Source organism: Nerophis lumbriciformis, linkage group LG03 (assembly GCF_033978685.3).
Source record: "Nerophis lumbriciformis linkage group LG03, RoL_Nlum_v2.1, whole genome shotgun sequence".
In the NCBI taxonomy this organism is placed as follows: Eukaryota; Metazoa; Chordata; class Actinopteri; order Syngnathiformes; family Syngnathidae; genus Nerophis; species Nerophis lumbriciformis.
The window spans coordinates 3,888,372-3,910,963 of NC_084550.2; the positions used below are offsets into that span (position 1 = coordinate 3,888,372).

The window sequence follows — 22,592 nt, forward strand, 5'->3', positions numbered from 1 at the left end:
GTGTGTGACAATCATTGGTACTTTAACTTTTTCACTTTAAAGGTGGTGTCGTCCAAAAAGTCAAGCCACTGACACACTGCCTGTTGAAGCTGGAAATGTCTAGCAAGTCCCTGTGCTGTGTGAAAAGCACCAACAGGGTAGTTGTGTAGTGTGTGTGCGTGTGTTTGTTGACAACAGAAGTGAGTGCTTTCCGCCCAACTTGTTGACCACTTTGAAGGGTTCTCACCTCCTAATAATCATTTTCTCTCTCCCTTTCTATTTCCTGGTTTCCTGTCAAGCTTAACGCCACACAAACAAACACTGTGACACACACACACACACACACACACACGATCATATTCAGTCTTTTCTTCTATTCTCAAGTCTTCCATCCTCCTCCCCTCTCCTTCAGGAACCTCAGACCACGGTCATCCATAATCCAGCCGACGGGACCAAGGTATATGTCATTAGCCCAAGGCCTGACCTGGTCTGACCTTTTGTCTTCCTCCTTCTCATCCTGACCTTCCCTCTGCTTCTTCTTTTCATCGTGCATCTCTATGGTGTGGTGTGAGTGTGTGTGTGTGTGTGTGTGTGTGTGTGTGTGTGTACTAGTGGTAAATGCAGTCATCAAGTAGATATTGTTGGACTTATCGTGCAGCTTTGTGGTAGTTTGCAGTGCACACATTGGGCCGCTTGGAGAAGTCCATCACACACTCTACTAACTATACTGCAAAGTCACATGGACAGGTCTAATAAGAAACAAAGTCACATTGGCAGGTCTGATAAGAAACAAGACGAAGCATTTAAGTCTACCACCACTGTGTCTAATACTCTTTTTAAATCAACTGTGACCAACATAAAAGGGGTCAAAATATTAAAAACAGCACAAGTAACTCCAACCGCTTTGGGATTATGATGTATTTCTAAATAGTATTTTATATATACAGGTAAAAGCCAGTAAATTAGAATATTTTGAAAAACTTGATTTATTTCAGTAATTGCATTCAAAAGGTGTAACTTGTACATTATATTTATTCATTGCACACAGACTGATGCATTCAAATGTTTATTTCATTTAATTTTGATGATTTCAATTGGCAACAAATGAAAATCCAAAATTCCGTGTGTCACAAAATTAGAATATTACTTAAGGCTAATACAAAAAAGGGATTTTTAGAAATGTTGGCCAACTGAAAAGTATGAAAATGAAAAATATGAGCATGTACAATACTCAATACTTGGTTGGAGCTCCTTTTGCCTCAATTACTGCGTTAATGCGGCGTGGCATGGAGTCGATGAGTTTCTGGCACTGCTCAGGTGTTATGAGAGCCCAGGTTGCTCTGATAGTGGCCTTCAACTCTTCTGCGTTTTTGGGTCTGGCATTCTGCATCTTCCTTTTCACAATACCCCACAGATTTTCTATGGGGCTAAGGTCAGGGGAGTTGGCGGGCCAATTTAGAACAGAAATACCATGGTCCGTAAACCAGGCACGGGTAGATTTTGCGCTGTTTGCAGGCGCCAAGTCCTGTTGGAACTTGAAATCTCCATCTCCATAGAGCAGGTCAGCAGCAGGAAGCATGAAGTGCTCTAAAACTTGCTGGTAGACGGCTGCGTTGACCCTGGATCTCAGGAAACAGAGTGGACCGACACCAGCAGATGACATGGCACCCCAAACCATCACTGATGGTGGAAACTTTACACTAGACTTCAGGCAACGTGGATCCTGTGCCTCTCCTGTCTTCCTCCAGACTCTGGGACCTCGATTTCCAAAGGAAATGCAAAATTTGCATGGTTGTGTGATGGTTTGGGGTGCCATGTCATCTGCTGGTGTCGGTCCACTCTGTTTCCTGAGATCCAGGGTCAACGCAGCCGTCTACCAGCAAGTTTTAGAGCACTTCATGCTTCCTGCTGCTGACCTGCTCTATGGAGATGGAGATGTCAAGTTCCAACAGGACTTGGCGCCTGCACACAGCGCAAAATCTACCCGTGCCTGGTTTACGGACCATGGTATTTCTGTTCTAAATTGGCCCGCCAACTCCCCTGACCTTAGCCCCATAGAAAATCTGTGGGGTATTGTGAAAAGGAAGATGCAGAATGCCAGACCCAAAAACGCAGAAGAGTTGAAGGCCACTATCAGAGCAACCTGGGCTCTCATAACACCTGAGCAGTGCCAGAAACTCATCGACTCCATGCCACGCCGCATTAACGCAGTAATTGAGGCAAAAGGAGCTCCAACCAAGTATTGAGTGTTGTGCATGCTCATATTTTTCATTTTCATACTTTTCAGTTGGCCAACATTTCTAAAAATCCCTTTTTTGTATTAGCCTTAAGTAATATTCTAATTTTGTGACACACGGAATTTTGGATTTTCATTTGTTGCCACTTCAAATCATCAAAATTAAATGAAATAAACATTTGAATGCATCAGTCTGTGTGCAATGAATAAATATAATGTACAAGTTACACCTTTTGAATGCAATTACTGAAATAAATCAAGTTTTTCAAAATATTCTAATTTACTGGCTTTTACCTGTGTGTGTGTGTGTGTGTGTGTGTGTGTATATATATATATATATATATATATATATATATATATATATATATATATATATATATACAGTTTTTCCCACACATTCATTTATTTGTGGCGGCCCGCCACGAAAGAATTACGTCCGCCACAAATGGATTTTTCGGCTTTTGACTCGCTCGACCGCTCATAAAAGCAATGGGACTGTCTGTGAATGTTGCTTGTAGTTACAACTCCGGTGCAGTAGGTGGCGGTAGCCTACTATGCATTGGAACTCCGCCAATAGCACTTAATTCACCTGGTGGACCAGAAGAAGAAGAGGGACTGATGGACGGACGGGATCAAAATACTCGCCGGCTACTTTTCATAATGATGGCGCTTCCTACGTTTCTACCTCAAACGTCCAAAAGCTGCTGAAAGCCTTGATCCAGGATGCCATGGGGGAAAAAAACTTAAATGGTGCCTTTTGGCGACAGTTAGCAGCTTGGTGGCTCATAGCCGGCTAGCTAACGCTTGCTAGCGTGGTAGCATTGCTTCATTTTTACAGGTGTTATAGGTAGATAGGTTATAGCTGCATCGCTCGCGGCTCGTCATATATTTAACGTTAATCCGCGATTTCACCGAGCGTTTCGCCGACGAGCTAACGTGTCCAGGTTATAGCCGTGTTGTCAATAAACACACATGGACTGAAGCTAAATTGTCCACTGTCCACTGCAGCATGTGAACGCAATGAAAAGAATAAAATCTGAGCCAAGCAGCTGTTAAAATGTTGTCCAGGTTAATGTTTTGGCCATTAAAGGCCCTTCATTTCAAGATTTCAACTGTGATCGGGCTTTAAACAGGTGGCTGACCTGTTCAGATGGGTGTAACTGCTACTGGTCAAATAATGTGAAATAGCATTTAATTTTGCATACATGCAATGCCATTTAAATGTAATTATAGATAATAATAATAATAAATACTGTGTAGTGTTGTAAATAGTCAACGGGAACAATTTTAGTAAGATATAAGCCATGAGCACTACACAGCCAGAAAAAAACCTAGGCAGGACAAGTAAAAATATTGGGGCAAGTAGATTTGAGAAGTCGGGCAAGTAGAAGAAAACCTTAACGTTGAACCCTGCATGTGTTGAGCTGCTGCCGCTTAAGGTTCGACGGCACTGTACATAGAGCGCTTCTGCTCGTTAGTAATAAATTCTAATGTTGGATGTTCACTCCTTCACACAGATGAGTATAGAAAAATATTTTCAACGGCCGAAAAGGGCTCGACTTGGAGAGGAGGTAGGCTTACAGTCCGGACCACAGGTGCGACCTGTTCAGCAGCAGCAGCAGGAGGAGGAGGAGGAGGAGGTTGACTGACTGTGGCAGGACACCTCTGCCTCTGTTTCACTTCATGTTGCTGGTAAATAATATGGTTGTAGTAGTAGGCTAAAGTTAAATTATTTAGTATTCACTAGTTAAAGGGGCAGAGCTTTAAGAGACATTTTAGCTTTTATATTTTATAAGATATATTTTTTGTAAGAACCACAATTAATAAATATATTTCAGTGAATCACTAATTGGTCAAATCTGTATATAAATATGTACATAAAATGTTGTAATTATATTCCAACTCCGCGTTTTTCTTGGTCATCGGCGCTGCCGCCGACGCCACCACCCCCCGCCCCCCGACCACACCACCGCAAATAGATGCCTGTCCTGTGGGAAACACTGATATATATATATATATATATATATATACCCCAAAAAGGACAAGCGGTAGAAAATGGATGGACGCATAAATATATATATATATATATATATATTATGTATATATTTCCAAACATGTCCTTTGTCAAGTTTTGATCTCGTTGTACCTGTGGGGAACTTTTTTTAACTGTTTGCACGTGTGTGTTCAGTGCATGGACCTGCATGATTCCCCACCTTTTCTTGTTGGTGTTGATGTTGAGCAAAGCTACATGCTAACGTATCCATGTTTTGTTCAGAAAATTTAGACTTTAAGCAGTTAAGACTTCTACCATCCTCCAAAGTGTCATTTTCACACCCAAATGTTCCAAAGGAGCTCACGTGACCTCCCGGTGGCTTTCTCTTTTCACTCTCGTCCATCTGGACTGGCCAGAAGAGTCGTTGCGTCCTCAAAAAGTGGCCACGTGGAAGGCAGCCAAGCATTGTTTGCGATAAACGGAAAGATAGCAGGTGGTTGTTATTTGCTTTAGAGCGTGAAATTGTAGCGACAGTATCTCCAGCTCATGTTCTTTTTGATTCACATCTGACGTAGCGCACTGTAGCTTTATTACCAAGGCCAGATCCACAACGTTTTATGTACGACTGAGGCCCAATGTGAAGGACTATATGTTCAAGAAACATTTTTAATGAAAAATGTTTGAGAAAAAATCTTGTATAGTGTGAGAAAATACACTTTTTTTTCCAATAAATACTTACAGTGGAATTCTATCAAGAAAAACATTTTTATAGTCTCAAAAACTGTTTTTTTTAGCGGTGTGCCGATCAAATATTGACTACTCAGTGGCCAATCCCAAATTCTTTTGATGACATATATGCTGAGTAAGAAGGACCATCAAGACAGAATTGCAATATTTTCAAGTTTTACTAAAGCTTTAGGAGGTAAACTTAACCAATACTTTCATATCGGCTACTCTAGTTGATCTGGCATTCCAACGGAAAAGCCAACTCCTTTGCGCACAAAGAAAACCCCCATATCTCCCCCTCGCAACACTGATAAGAAAAGAGTGGGTGTTGTATTTCACATTCCAAGGGTTAAGACACTAAACAGACAATCTGAAGACAAAGAGAGACTGGTAGAATATACAAAGGAAAAGTACTAGGTGCTCAAACATGGCTATGAATAGAGAAATAACTCTTAAACATATATGCATCCTCCACACCGCCCTGAGATGGGTAGGTTGTGAGTTCAAACCCCTGGCCGAGTCATACCAAAGACTATAAAAATGGGAGCCATTACCTCCCTGCTTGGCACTCAGCATCAAGGGTTGGAATTGGGGGTTAAATCACCAAAAATGAATCCCGGGCGCGGCCACCGCTGCTGCTCACAGCTCCCCTCACCTCCCAGGGTGATGGGTCAAATGCAGAGAATAATTTCGCCACACCTAGTGTGTGTGTGACAATCAATGGTACTTTAACTTTAACTTTAATATCAACTGGTAAACATTTATTGGATTATATCGGCTAAAACGTCCGATTCAACAACTCTAATCCAATCCAATTGTTTTTTTATATGTAAAATGTTTTTTTCTTGTAGTTTTGTTTCCCCTTTTTAAGTGTAACTCTCCCTTCCTTTTTGTGGTTTGTGTTTTTTTTTTTAAACAAATATTAATATCGCACATCGGTCCGAAATCAGCTAGAAAACATTTATTGGATTATATCGGCTAAAACGTCCGATTCAACAACTCCAATCCAATCCGATTTTTTTTTGTAATATGTAAAACGTTTTGTTCTTGTAGTTTTGTTTCCCCTTTTTAAGTGTAACTCTCCCTTTCTTTTTGTGGTTTGTGTTTTTTTTTTTAAACGAATATTAATACCGCACATCAGTCCGAAATCAGCTAGAAAACATTTATTGGATTATATCGGCTAAAACGTCCGATTCAACAACTCTAATCCAATCCAATTGTTTTTTTATATGTAAAATGTTTTTTTCTTGTAGTTTTGTTTCCCCTTTTTAAGTGTAACTCTCCCTTTCTTTTTGTGGTTTGTATTTTTTTTTTTAAACAAATATTAATATCGCACATCGGTCCGAAATCAGCTAGAAAACATTTATTGGATTATATCGGCTAAAACGTCCGATTCAACAACTCCAATCCAATCAATTTTTTTTGTAATATGTAAAACGTTTTGTTCTTGTAGTTTTGTTTCCCCTTTTTAAGTGTAACTCTCCCTTTCTTTTTGTTGTTTGTGTTTTTTTTTTTAAACAAATATTAATATCGCACATCGGTCCGAAATCAGCTAGAAAACATTTATTGGATTATATCGGCTAAAACGTCCGATTCAACAACTCCAATCCAATCAATTTTTTTTGTAATATGTAAAACGTTTTGTTCTTGTAGTTTTGTTTCCCCTTTTTAAGTGTAACTCTCCCTTCCTTTTTGTGGTTTGTGTTTTCTTTTTTTAAACAAATATTAATATCGCACATCGGTCCGAAATCAGCTAGAAAACATTTATTGGATTATATCGGCTAAAACGTCCGATTCAACAACTCCAATCCAATCCATTTTTTTTTGTAATATGTAAAACGTTTTGTTCTTGTAGTTTTTTTTCCCTTTTCCTTTACTTTTGTTTGGTTACAAAAGGGTGGAGTGCCATCTCCGGGTTGGGGAGGAGATCTTGCCCCAAGTGGAGGAGTTCAAGTACCTGGGAGTCTTGTTCACGAGTGAGGGAAGAGTGGATGGTGAGATCGACAGGCGGATCGGTGCGGCGTCTTCAGTAATGCGGACGCTGTATCAATCCGTTGTGGTGAGGAAGGAGCTGAGCCGGAAGGCAAAGCTCTCAATTTACCGATCGATCTACGTTCCCATCCTCACCTATGGTCATGAGCTTTGGGTTATGACCGAAAGGACAAGATCACGGGTACAAGCAGCCGAAATGAGTTTCCTCCGCCGGGTGGCGGGGCTCTCCCTTAGAGATAGGGTGAGAAGCTCTGTCATCCGGGGGAGCTCAAAGTAAAGCCGCTGCTCCTCCACATGGAGAGGAGCCAGATGAGGTGGTTCGGGCATCTGGTTAGGATGCCACCCGAACGCCTCCCTAGGGAGGTGTTTAGGGCACGTCCGACCGGTAGGAGGCCGCGGGGAAGACCCAGGACACGTTGGGAAGACTATGTCTCCCGTCTGGCCTGGGAACGCCTCGGGGTCCCACAGGAAGAGCTGGACGAAGTGGCTGGGGAGAGGGAAGTCTGGGCTTCCCTGCTTAGGCTGCTGCCCCCGCGACCCGACCTCGGATAAGCAGAAGAAGATGGATGGATGGATGGATGGTTACAACTTATTTGTTTACCGTATTTTCCGCACCATAAGCCGCCCTGGGTTATAAGCCGCGCCTTCAATGAACGGCATATTTCAAAACTTTGTCCACCTATAAGCCGCCCCGTGTTGTAAGCCGCATCTAACTGCGCTAAAGGAATGTCAAAAAAAACAGTCAAATAGGTCAGTCAAACTTTAATAATATATTAAAACCAGCGTGATGTGGGCGCGCATGGAGTCGTATATCAACATGGACGGAGCTGCGTGAAAAAAGCCACCCGGCCTCTTCGCGTAAACTTAAACTTACCTTAACCACTCGCTCATCTTTTCTTCATCCATCCATCCCTTCGAGTTAGCTTTTATGATGACGCCGGCTGGAAAGGTCTCTTTTGGCAAGGTCTTCCTTTTGAATATCACCATGGGTGGAAGTTTCTGGCCATTAGCATGGCAAGCTAGAACCACAGTGAAGGATGACTTCTCATTCCCTGTGGTGCGAATATTCACCGTACGTGCTCCCGTTGTATCCACAGTGCGGTTCACAGGAATATCAAAAGTCAGTGGAACCTCGTCCATGTTGATAATGTTCTCTGGCCGGATCTTTTTTTCAGCTATCTTGTTTTTACAATATGCACGGAAAGTAGCCAGCTTTTCTTGAAAGTCTTTAGGCAGTTGCTGTGAAATAGTAATCCGTGTGCGGATGGAGAGATTGCGTCTTTTCATGAACCGGATCCCTGTCGCTTAGTAGGAGCCATTTTGTGGTCTTTACAGATGTAAACACACAAAGGAAATGAAACGTACGGTAATATCCGCGCGCTTTTTCTTCTTCTACGCGGGCGGGTGGTTGCTTACAGTAGAAGAAGAAGCGCTTCCTGTTCTATGGGGGCGGGTGCTTACCTTGGCGGTTGCTTGCGTAGAAGAAGAAGCACTTCCTCTTCTACGGGGAAAAAAGATGGCGGCTGTTTACCGTAGTTGCGAGACCGAAACTTTATGAAAATGAATCTTAATATTAATCCATATATAAAGCGCACCGGGTTAAAAGCCGCACTGTCAGCTTTTGAGTAAATTTGTGGTTTTTAGGTGCGGCTAATAGTGCGGAAAATACGGTAGTTTGTCTAAACAAACTATATTAGACACTTGTAATTAATATCAAAGACTAAAATGCGTTGGAAAGGTAAAGTTGAATAAAATGCCATTTAAGTCCAAACTGTTTTCCCTGTTGGAAATAATGGAAATTGTCTGTCAGTGTTTTATTTAACCCTGATTTAGGAATAATTGCACACGTCCTTCTTCTACTTTACGCTCCACTTTTCACCATTGGGAGAAAGAAACACAAACACACACACACACTACTCATTAAGTGCACTAGTTGGAAATCTGAGGCTAACTACCAACGTTTCCTAAATGGTTAGCAAACAGTAGGACTGCTCCCCCTGTTGGCCAGTGTTTCCATGCCCTCACATCTTTGTTTCTCCATCCGAGCTAATTGTGCAATATTTATATTCTTAAAAATATATATATTTAATGTGTGATCTCCAGGAGTCGTCGGACAGCAGCAACACCACGGTGGAGGATGAAGATGTGAAAGGTAAGACCTCTCTCTCTCACACACGCACACACGCACACACACACACACACACACACACACACACACACACACACACACACACACACACACGTGTGTTATTGTGCTCGTGGTCACATGTTTTGTACAATGTCTCATAGCGAGAGGTGTTTCTAATGTTTTGACCCTCTGGTGTTGCTAAATAGTGTAATCAGAGTACATGCAAAGCATGTTGACAAGTACATGACAAGTGGACAACATCAACAACAATTGAATGCATTGAAATTGATGGTTTATGCAGTCGTGCCGTGACCTCTTACTGACCCCCCGTGGAGCTTGGATGTACTGCGCCCTTTTTGTGTGTGTGAGTGTGTACCTTGTTCTTGCAAAATGGGTTTCCTTTGGGGTCAGCCACTAAACTCTAGATCATACTTGCCAACCCTCCCGGATTTTCCGGGAGACTCCCGAAATTCAGCGCCTCTCCCGAAAACCTCCCGGGACAAATTTTCTCCCGAAATTCAGGCTGAGCTGGAGCCCACGCCCCCCCCCCCCCCCCCCCCAGCTCCATGCAGACCTGAGTGACGTGTTGACAGCCTGTTCACACGTCCGCTTTCCCACCATATAAACAGCTAATGATCGAGGGCGAGTTCTTGGTTTCTTATGTGGGTTTATTGTTATAAGGCAGTTTCATTAACGTCCTCCCAGCGCGGTAACAACACACAACAACAGCAGTCAAGTTTTCGTCTCCCGTAAAGCAGTTCGTCTGCCGTAAACAGCAATGTTGTGACACTTTTAAACAGGACAATACTGCCATCTACTGTACATGCATATGTGACCCACCCATAATGTGTCACATTTTTGTGTTGATTTATTTATTTTATTTTGTGGTTTGAATTCGTTTTTGGAGCTGTCATTACACATTTATCAGTATTCACATTGGTCAGTAGGGGGCAGTAGGGCGTTTCTTCCCAATTGAATGCTATCACCTGCAGACCGGAAGTGTCTTGTCATTCTGATGAGTGCGACCAGTCTGTGAACAATTGAAACGTCCTGTGTGCTTTTTCCTCCTGTATAACAGGTTAGTTTTTGTGAATCAACTCACTGATTAATATCCATGTGATCTTTATAAGTTTAAGTACACATTCTGATGGTGGAGCCTAACTCTAAAGTGTTTGTGAGTTGTAGTTTGTATTTGTGAATGAATCCAGTGCACAGCTGCAGTAATCAATACAAAAAGGCGACGTGAGTGCGCAATGTTTATATAGGAACTTCTGATCCTAATTCAGACTCCCAAATTAGAGCTCCCGTTTTCTTATTGATTTTATAATGTATATTTGTATAATGTGTGTGTTCTGAAATAGTGACAGAATAGAACAAGGATGGACAATTCAACCCTTAACTCAACAATGAGTAGATGAGTGTTATGTGTGTGTAAATGTGTAAATAAATGAACACTGAAATTCAAGTATTTCTTTTATTTATATATATATATATATATATATATATATATATATATATATATATATATATATATATGTAATAAAAAAATAAAAAAAAAATATATATATATAGCTAGAATTCACTGAAAGTCAAGTATTTCTTATATATATATATATATATATATTAACCACGCCCCCCACCCCCGAAATCGGAGGTCTCAAGGTTGGCAAGTATGCTCTAGATTTAAGCATCATTCATTCTCCTGTGTTGTCTCCTTCCAGGAGTTACTTTCATTTTTCAGGGTTATTTTTTTACTAATCAGTCCAGTACGGTTTGCGACTAGTTATGTTAGTTAGGACAAGTGCCGCAGTACACAGACTGGTTGTTATCAAGTCTTAGCTCTACACCGTTATGAAGATGTACCGTATTTTTCGGACCATATGGCATCCCAGAACTAACTTGTTCTGGGATGTTTGGAGTCTTGATTTGAGGGTTTTGGAGGTGCTAGAGTACCAGGTTCTAGTTCCCGCTAGAATCTTCATGGTGCTTTTTGTTGACCTGTAGAAAAATCTTCTTCGTTGGTTGACCTTTTTGATGACCTTGGTTGCCATTTTATCACAGGAAAGATTAGCCTCTAGAATGGAACCTAGGTAGGTGACCTCATCTTTCCTGGTGATAACAATGTACCCACTTTAATACCGTCTCTGCATCGGTTGGGGACGTCTCTGCGCTGCTGACCTGTCTCCGCTCGGGATGGTCTCCTGATGGCCCACTAACACTATTATGTTAGATCCACTATGGACTGGACTCTCACACTATTATGTTAGATCCACTATGGACTGGACTCTCACACTATTATGTTAGATCCACTATGGACTGGACTCTCACACTATTATGTTAGATCCACTATGGACTGGACTCTCACTATTATGTTAGATCCACTATGGACTGGACTCTCACTATTATGTTAGATCCACTATGGACTGGACTCTCACAATATTATGCTAGATCCACTGTGGACTGGACTCTCACTATTATGTTAGATCCACTATGGACTGGACTCTCACAATATTATGTTAGATCCACTATGGACTGGACTCTCACACTATTATGTTAGATCCACTATGGACTGGACTCTCACTATTATGCTAGATCCACTATGGACTGGACTCCCACTATTATATTAGATCCACTATGGACTTGACTCTCACAATATTATGTTAGATCCACTATGGACTGGACTCTCACAATATTATGTTAGATCCACTATGGACTGGACTCTCACTATTATGCTAGATCCACTATGGACTGGACTCTCACTATTATGTTAGATCCACTATGGACTGGACTCTCACAATATTATGTTAGATCCACTATGGACTGGACTCTCACAATGTTATGCTACATCCACTATGGACTGGACTCTCACTATTATAGTAGATCCACTATGGACTGGACACTCACAATATTATGTTAGATCCACTATGGACTGGACTCTCACACTATTATGTTAGAACAACTATGGACTGGACTCTCACACTATTTTGTTAGATCCACTATGGACTGGACTCTCACTATTATGTTAGATCCACTATGGACTGAACTCTCACAATATTATGCTAGATCCACTATGGACTGGACTCTCACTATTATGTTAGATCCACTATGGACTGGACTCTCACTATTATGTTAGATCCACTATGGACTGGACTCTCAATATTATGTTAGATCCACTATGGACTGGACTCTCACTATTATGTTAGATCCACTATGGACTGGACTCTCACACTATTATGTTAGATCCACTATGGACTGGACTCTCACACTATTATGTTAGATCCACTATGGACTGGACTCTCTCACTATTATGTTAGATCCACTATGGACTGGACTCTCACAATATTATGCTAGATCCACTATGGACTGGACTCTCACTATTATGTTAGATCCACTATGGACTGGACTCTCACTATTATGTTAGATCCACTATGGACTGGACTCTCTCACTATTATGTTAGATCCACTATGGACTGGACTCTCACTATTATGTTAGATCCACTATGGACTGGACTCTCACTATTATGTTAGATCCACTATGGACTGGACTCTCACACTATTATGTTAGATCCACTATGGACTGGACTCTCACTATTATGTTAGATCCACTACGGACTGGACTCTCACACTATTATGTTAGATCCACAATGGACTGGACTCTCACTATTATGTTAGATCCACTATGGACTGGACTCTCACACTATTATGTTAGATCCACTATGGACTGGACTCTCACTGTTATGTTAGATCCACTATGGACTGAACTCTCACAATATTATGCTAGATCCACTATGGACTGGACTCTCACTATTATGTTAGATCCACTATGGACTGGACTCTCACACTATTATGCTAGATCCACTGTGGACTGGACTCTCACAATATTATGTTAGATCCACTATGGATTGGACTCTCACTATTATGTTAGATCCACTATGGACTGGACTCTCACAATATTATGCTACATCCACTATGGACTGGACTCTCACTATTATGTTAGATCCACTATGGACTGGACTCTCACTATTATGTTAGATCCACTATGGACTGGACTCTCACTATTATGTTGGATCCACTATGGACTGGACTCTTGCACTATTATGTTACATCCACTATGGACTGGACTCTCACTATTATGTTAGATCCACTATGGACTGGACTCTCACTATTATGTTAGATCCACTATGGACTGGACTCTCACTATTATGTTAGATCCACTATGGACTGGACTCTCACTATTATGTTAGATCCACTATGGACTGAACTCTCACAATATTATGCTAGATCCACTATGGACTGGACTCTCACTATTATGTTAGATCCACTATGGACTGGACTCTCACTATTATGTTAGATCCACTATGGACTGGACTCTCACTATTATGTTAGATCCACTATGGACTGGACTCTCACTATTATGTTAGATCCACTATGGACTGAACTCTCACAATATTATGCTAGATCCACTATGGACTGGACTCTCACAATGTTATGCTACATCCACTATGGACTGGACTCTCACTATTATGTTAGATCCACTATGGACTGGACTCTCACTATTATGTTAGATCCACTATGGACTGGACTCTCACTATTATGTTAGATCCACTACGGACTGGACTCTCTCACTATTATGTTAGATCCACTACGGACTGGACTCTCACTATTATGTTAGATCCACTATGGACTGGACTCTCACACTATTATGTTAGATCCACTATGGACTGGACTCTCACTATTATGTTAGATCCACTACGGACTGGACTCTCACTATTATGTTAGATCCACTATGGACTGGACTCTCACACTATTATGTTAGATCCACTATGGACTGGACTCTCACTATTATGTTAGATCCACTACGGACTGGACTCTCACTATTATGTTGGATCCACTACGGACTGGACTCTCACACTATTTTGTTAGATCCACTATGGACTGGACTCTCACTATTATGTTAGATCCACTATGGACTGGACTCTCACTATTATGTTAGATCCACTAAGATCCACTATGGACTGGACTCTCGCACTTTTATGTTTGATCCACTATGGACTGGACTCTCACTATTATGCTAGGTCCACTATGGACTGGACTTTCACTATTATGTTAGATCCACTATGGACTGGACTCTCACACTATTATGTTAGATCTACTATGGACTGGACTCTCACACTATTATGTTAGATCATCTATAGACTGGACTCTCACACTATTATGTTAGATCCACTATAGACTGGACTCTCACACTATTATGTTAGATCCACTATGGACTGGACTCTCTCACTATTATGTTGGATCCACTATGGACTGGACTCTCACTATTATGTTAAATCCACTATGGACTGGACTCTCACTATTATGTTAGATCCACTCGACGTCCATTGCACCAGTCGCCCAGGCTGGGGGTCCCCACATTGCGGTCCCCTCAAAGGTTTCTCATTGTCCCATTGGGTTGAGTTTTTCCTTGCCCTGATGTGGGATCTGAGCCGAGGATGTCGTTGTGGCTTGTGCAGCCCTTTGAGACATTGGTGATTTAGGGCTATGTAAGTAAACATTGATTGATTGATTGATAATAGTGAAGTCACTGACTCTCAGAACAGTCACTTTGAGTTTCTTTTTGTGATCTTGACAGAAGACGCCCTCCATGTGCCATGTGGTGTTCCTTGTTCTTGACTTCATTGGTGCCTTACATGATGTCGTTACTTCCTGCCCGCGTACCGCGCCTTTCTGGGTTCACCGCTCTGAACGGGAACATGTGAAGAAAGTGCTACGAGCGTGTCTTGGCCGTGCACACACACGTGGTCTATCAGTGTGTATCCAGCATGCCAACACACACGTTCATATCCAAGCCGAGTACAATGCTTCTAAATGAGGTCACAAACGTATAATTTCTGTGGCAGGCGTACGGAACAGAATGTTCGCTTCCTCCTCCGCCTTTCCTCTTAATCTCTGAAACTCTTGTGTGTCAGCCATTCCTTAGCAACCTTGGCCGAGGCCTTTGTGTGCCGTAGAAGCTCCACAAGGACGTTTCTTGGTCTGGTGTCGGACAAAAGCTGTGCTGCTTTTGCTATGTTGTTTGCCAATACTTATTAAGCCCCATAAATTGGATTGACCTGAAATTTCTCACACAAAACACTTTTAGGACAGGGCTTGTCAACTAAATTGTTCAAGGGGGGCACGTTTTTAGAAAGCTAAGGACGGCATTCTTTGTAGTAGACCTTCGTCTTTGGTCCATTTCTTTGATCAGTGTTACAGTGATGGTCACGACGAGGCGCTGTTGGGTGAGTGGCCGTGCCAGCAAACTGAGTGTTCCTGGTTCGAGCCCCAGCTTCTACCAATCTAGGGCTATTCAACTACATAATGAAGAGGGCCGGAATTTCAAGAGTCCAAGGGCTCAGGGGCTGGATATCAAAATGTGGATGTTTTGTCAGGAAGTGCCTGCACAGGTTATATTCCTTTGAGACTTAGTTTACGCAGTTACAAAAGTAAACAAATTGGCTTTCACACGGCACTGTCAATAAATTAATAATTCTGCTCTCGCTACTCAATCCTAGCATGTGCAGCTAGTTAACAGTATGAAGAAACAGAACTTTTGTTGGGGACTAATGTTCAATCAATCAATCAAAGATTACTTATATAGCCCTAAATCACCAGTGTCTCAAAGGGCTGCACAAGCCACAACGACATCCTCAGCTCAGATCCCACATCAGGGCAAGAAATAACTCAACCGAATGGGATTACAATGAGAAACCTTGGAGGGGGGTTAGAGCAGAAAAGAGCCGGCAGATCAACTGGTCTATTTAAAGGCTAGAGTATACAAATGAGTTTTAAGATGGGATTTAAATGCTTCTACTAAATAAATGCCCACATAGTGCACTTTCTCATGCACCACCAAATCACTTGAATCCAGCTTTGCTTTGGTTTGGACCAGTGTTGTCCAAAGTGTGGCCCAACTCATTTTTTTAATATCACAAAAAAAAACATTAAAAGAGGAATTAAATGGGGCAATTCCCGAAGGAAATGCGTTTGAATTCTCCAATGCTGAAGTTGGACTCAAATGCTGACAGAAATGGAATGGCATTGGAATGTTGAAGAGTTTGAATTTCCAGGAAAAGCGGAATTTGGTTTGAAACTTGGGAAAGTGTTAGTTGGATGAGTGGAATGTGTTGAAGGTGAAATTGGTTTGAATCCGTTGAAAACTGTGCGAATTGTGGAAGTTTAAAAAAAATTTACAATTCATTTTGAATGGTGGAAAATGTCCCTGAAAACTGGGAATTCTTGGAAATCTGAGAATTTTAAAAACGTGTTAAAGGAGAGCACACAATTTTGAACAGGTTGAATATTTTGGAGTTGGAACGGTTTGAATCGAATAAAAAATGTGGGAATTGTGGAACTTTGAAAAATTCCCCATTAATTTCAATTAGAATGTCATGAAAATGTGGGAATTTTGGGAAAAGCGGGAATTTGTATATATACAAACAAATTTGAGTTATGTTGCTAACAGACAGACAAACACATTTGAGTTATGTTGCTAACAAACAAACACATTTGAGTTATGTTGCTAACAGACAGACAAACAAATTTGAGTTATGTTGCTAACAAACAGACAAACAAATTTGAGTTATGTTGCTAACAAACAGACAAACAAATTTGAGTTATGTTGCTAACAAACAGACAAACAAATTTGAGTTATGTTGCTAACAAACAGACAAACAAATTTGAGTTATGTTGCTAACAGACAGACAAACAAATTTGAGTTATGTTGCTAACAGACAGACAAACAAATTTGAGTTATTTTGCTAACACAAACAAATTTGAGTTATTTTGCTAACAGACAAACAAATTTGAGTTATGTTGCTAACAAACAGACAAACAAATTTGAGTTATGTTGCTAACAGACAGACAAACACATTTGAGTTATGTTGCTAACAAACAGACAAACAAATTTGAGTTATGTTGCTGACAAACAAATTTGAGTTATGTTGCTAACAGACAGACAAACACATTTGAGTTATGTTGCTAACAGACAAACAAATTTGAGTTATGTTGCTAACAGACAGACAAACAAATTTGAGTTATGTTGCTAACAGACAGACAAACAAATTTGAGTTATGTTGCTAACAGACAAACAAATTTGAGTTATGTTGCTAACAAACAGACAAACAAATTTGAGTTATGTTGCTAACAAACAGACAAAAAATTTGAGTTATGTTGCTAACAGACAGACAAACACATTTGAGTTATGTTGCTAACAAACAGACAAACAAATTTGAGTTATGTTGCTAACAAACAGACAAACAAATTTGAGTTATGTTGCTAACAAACAGACAAAAAATTTGAGTTATGTTGCTAACAAACAGACAAACAAATTTGAGTTATGTTGCTAACAAACAGACAAACAAATTTGAGTTATGTTGCTAACAGACAGACAAACAAATTTGAGTTATGTTGCTAACAGACAGACAAACAAATTTGAGTTATTTTGCTAACACAAACAAATTTGAGTTATTTTGCTAACAGACAAACAAATTTGAGTTATGTTGCTAACAAACAGACAAACAAATTTGAGTTATGTTGCTAACAGACAGACAAACACATTTGAGTTATGTTGCTAACAAACAGACAAACAAATTTGAGTTATGTTGCTAACAGACAGACAAACAAATTTGAGTTATGTTGCTAACAGACAGACAAACAAATTTGAGTTATGTTGCTAACAAACAGACAAACAAATTTGAGTTATGTTGCTAACAAACAGTCAAACAAATTTGAGTTATTTTGATAACAAACAGACAAACAAATTTGAGTTATGTTGCTAACAAACAGACAAACAAATTTGAGTTATGTTGCTAACAAACAGACAAACAAATTTGAGTTATGTTGCTAACAGACAGACAAACAAATTTGAGTTATGTTGCTAACAGACAAACAAATTTGAGTTATGTTGCTAACAAACAGACAAACAAATTTGAGTTATGTTGCTAACAAACAGACAAACTAATTTGAGTTATGTTGCTAACAGACAGACAAACAAATTTGAGTTATGTTGCTAACAAACAGACAAACAAATTTGAGTTATGTTGCTAACAGACAAACAAATTTGAGTTATGTTGCTAACAGACAGACAACACATTTGAGTTATGTTGCTAACAGACAGACAAACAAATTTGAGTTATGTTGCTAACAGACAGACAAACAAATTTGAGTTATGTTGCTAACAGACAGACAAACTAATTTGAGTTATGTTGCTAACAAACAAACAAACAAATTTGAGTTATGTTGCTAACAAACAGACAAACAAATTTGAGTTATGTTGCTAACAAACAGACAAACAAATTTGAGTTATGTTGCTAACAGACAGACAAATTTGAGTTATGTTGCTAACAGACAGACAAACAAATTTGAGTTATGTTGCTAACAGACAGACAAACTAATTTGAGTTATGTTGCTAACAAACAAACAAACAAATTTGAGTTATGTTGCTAACAGACAGACAAACAAATTTGAGTTATGTTGCTAACAGACAGACAAACAAATTTGAGTTATGTTGCTAACAGACAGACAAATTTGAGTTATGTTGCTAACAGACAGACAAACAAATTTGAGTTATGTTGCTAACAGACAGACAAACTAATTTGAGTTATGTTGCTAACAAACAAACAAACAAATTTGAGTTATGTTGCTAACAGACAGACAAACAAATTTGAGTTATGTTGCTAACAAACAGACAAACAAATTTGAGTTATGTTGCTAACAAACAGACAAACAAATTTGAGTTATGTTGCTAACAGACAGACAAACACATTTGAGTTATGTTGCTAACAAACAGACAAACACATTTGAGTTATGTTGCTAACAAACAGACAAACAAATTTGAGTTATGTTGCTAACAGACAAACAAATTTGAGTTATGTTGCTAACAGACAGACAACACATTTGAGTTATGTTGCTAACAAACAGACAAACAAATTTGAGTTATGTTGCTAGCAGACAGACAAACAAATTTGAGTTATGTTGCTAACAGACAGACAAACAAATTTGAGTTATGTTGCTAACAAACAGACAAACAAATTTGAGTTATGTTGCTAACAGACAGACAACACATTTGAGTTATGTTGCTAACAAACAGACAAACAAATTTGAGTTATGTTGCTAACAGACAGACAAACAAATTTGAGTTATGTTGCTAACAGACAGACAAACACATTTGAGTTATGTTGCTAATAGACAGACAAACAAATTTGAGTTATGTTGCTAACAAACAGACAAACAAATTTGAGTTATGTTGCTAACAAACAGACAAACAAATTTGAGTTATGTTGCTAACAGACAGACAAACACATTTGAGTTATGTTGCTAACAAACAGACAAACACATTTGAGTTATGTTGCTAACAAACAGACAAACAAATTTGAGTTATGTTGCTAACAGACAAACAAATTTGAGTTATGTTGCTAACAGACAACACATTTGAGTTATGTTGCTAACAAACAGACAAACAAATTTGAGTTATGTTGCTAGCAGACAGACAAACAAATTTGAGTTATGTTGCTAACAGACAAACAAATTTGAGTTATGTTGCTAACAGACAGACAAACAAATTTGAGTTATGTTGTTAACAAACAGACAAACAAATTTGAGTTATGTTGCTAACAAACAGACAAACAAATTTGAGTTATGTTGCTAACAAACAGTCAAACAAATTTGAGTTATTTTGATAACAAACAGACAAACAAATTTGAGTTATGTTGCTAACAAACAGACAAACAAATTTGAGTTATGTTGCTAACAAACAGACAAACACATTTGAGTTATGTTGCTAACAGACAAACAAATTTGAGTTATGTTGCTAACAGACAGACAAACAAATTTGAGTTATGTTGCTAACAAACAGACAAACAAATTTGAGTTATGTTGCTAACAGACAGACAAACAAATTTGAGTTATGTTGCTAACAAACAGACAAACAAATTTGAGTTATGTTGCTAACATACAGACAAACAAATCTGAGTAATGTTGCTAACAAACAGACAAACACATTTGAGTTATGTTGCTAACAGACAGACAAACAAATTTGAGTTATGTTGCTAACAGACAAACAAATTTGAGTTATGTTGCTAACAAACAGACAAACAAATTTGAGTTATGTTGCTAACAGACAGACAAACAAATATGAGTTATGTTGCTAACAGACAGACAAACACATTTGAGTTATGTTGCTAACAAACAGACAAACAAATTTGAGTTATGTTGCTAACAAACAGACAAACTAATTTGAGTTATGTTGCTAACAAACAGACAAACTAATTTGAGTTATGTTGCTAACAGACAGACAAACACATTTGAGTTATGTTGCTAACAAACAGACAAACACATTTGAGTTATGTTGCTAACAGACAGACAAACACATTTGAGTTATGTTGCTAACAAACAGACAAACAAATTTGAGTTATGTTGCTAACAAACAGACAAACAAATTTGAGTTATGTTGCTAACAGACAAACAAATTTGAGTTATGTTGCTAACTGACAGACAAACAAATTTGAGTTATGTTGCTAACAAACAGACAAACAAATTTGAGTTATGTTGCTAACAAACAGGCAAACAAATTTGAGTTATGTTGCTAACAGACAGACAAACAAATTTGAGTTATGTTGCTAACAAACAGACAAACAAATTTGAGTTATGTTGCTAACAGACAGACAAATTTGAGTTATGTTGCTAACAGACAGACAAACAAATTTGAGTTATGTTGCTAACAAACAGACAAACAAATTTGAGTTATGTTGCTAACAAACAGACAAATTTGAGTTATGTTGCTAACAGACAGACAAATTTGAGTTATGTTGCTAACAGACAGACAAACACATTTGAGTTATGTTGCTAACAGACAGACAAACAAATTTGAGTTATGTTGCTAACAGACAAACAAATTTGAGTTATGTTGCTAACAAACAGACAAACAAATTTGAGTTATGTTGCTAACAGACAGACAAACACATTTGAGTTATGTTGCTAACAGACAGACAAACAAATTTGAGTTATGTTGCTAACAGACAAACAAATTTGAGTTATGTTGCTAACAAACAGACAAACAAATTTGAGTTATGTTGCTGACAAACACATTTGAGTTATGTTGCTAACAGACAAACAAATTTGAGTTATGTTGCTAACAAACAGACAAACAAATTTGAGTTATGTTGCTAACAGACAGACAAACAAATTTGAGTTATGTTGCTAACAGACAGACAAACAAATTTGAGTTATGTTGCTAACAGACAGACAAACAAATTTGAGTTATGTTGCTAACAAACAGACAAACAAATTTGAGTAATGTTGCTAACAGACTGACAAACAAATTTGAGTTATGTTGCTAACTGACAGACAAACAAATTTGAGTTATGTTGCTAACAGACAGACAAACAAATTTGAGTTATGTTGCTAACAGACAGACAAACACATTTTAGTTATGTTGCTAACAGGCAAACAAATTTGAGTTATGTTGCTAACAAACAAACAAACAAATTTGAGTTATGTTGCTGACAAACAAATCTGAGTAATGTTGCTAACAGACAGACAAACAAATTTGAGTTATGTTGCTAACAAACAGACAAACAAATTTGAGTTATGTTGCTAACAGACAGACAAACTAATTTGAGTTATGTTGCTAACAAACAAACAAACAAATTTGAGTTATGTTGCTAACAGACAGACAAACAAATTTGAGTTATGTTGCTGACAAACAAATCTGAGTAATGTTGCTAACAGACAGACAAACAAACCCTGGGGAAAACATGAAGCCGGTGAGGCTAAACATTAATTTTTTATCTATTTCCAGTATTAAAAGTTAAATTGTCAGATATTTGCTTGAAACGGTGGATGTTTCCGCACAATTATTTGCACTTTGCATGAATTTAAGCACTATGTTTTTGTTCAATTACAATAAGTATGTTTATCCTAAACCTTCCTGCCATTTCATTTCGCACACTAGGGTATTTTAACAAGTCTCTCTTTTTTTCCGACAATTCTACAGAATACCGTGATAATATTGTACCGGGAGATTTTGATGTTGTTACATCCTTACTCATGATTCATTGAGCATTTGTCTATTGATTATAAAACTTTAAGGATTTCTAGCATGTCTTCCAAAGTGTTTTCACCACAATGCAAAGGCGACAATACGAATATCATCTAGATCAGTGTTTCTTAACCATAGGGTTGGGGCCTTTTGTTGGGTTACGATTAAAATCAAGAGTGAGATTACTGATTAACAGAGGTGGGACCAAGTCATTGTTTTGCAAGTCACAAGTAAGTCTCAAGTCTTTGCCCTCAAGTCCGAGTCAAGTCCCGAGTCAAGACAGGCAAGCCCCGAGTCAAGTCCAAAGTCAAGACTGGAAAGTCTCAAGTCAAGTCCTAAGTCCTGCATTTTGAGTTTCGAGTCCTTTCAAGTCCTTTTAACCACAGACTAATATATTAACACAGATTGTGTATGCTTTTCAAATGTTGTATTTATTTATTAAAACAAGTGCATTTGAAAT

General features: G+C 38.9%; 1 protein-coding gene across 19 annotated transcripts in view; it reads left to right on the forward strand.

The window, feature by feature from the left end:
- Positions 1-22,592, forward strand: part of camk2b1 (calcium/calmodulin-dependent protein kinase (CaM kinase) II beta 1) — a 222,250-nt gene that overhangs the window by 146,838 nt on the left and 52,820 nt on the right. For 10 of the 19 annotated variants that reach the window (XM_061932069.2, XM_061932079.2, XM_061932122.2 and 7 more), the window contains 2 exons: positions 392-436; positions 9,030-9,078. In XM_061932069.2, the coding sequence (XP_061788053.1) occupies positions 392-436; positions 9,030-9,078 (94 nt within the window). The remainder of the gene's footprint in view (positions 1-391; positions 437-9,029; positions 9,079-22,592) is intronic. The other 9 variants (XM_061932087.2, XM_061932113.2, XM_061932158.2 and 6 more) reach the window with 1 other exon arrangement.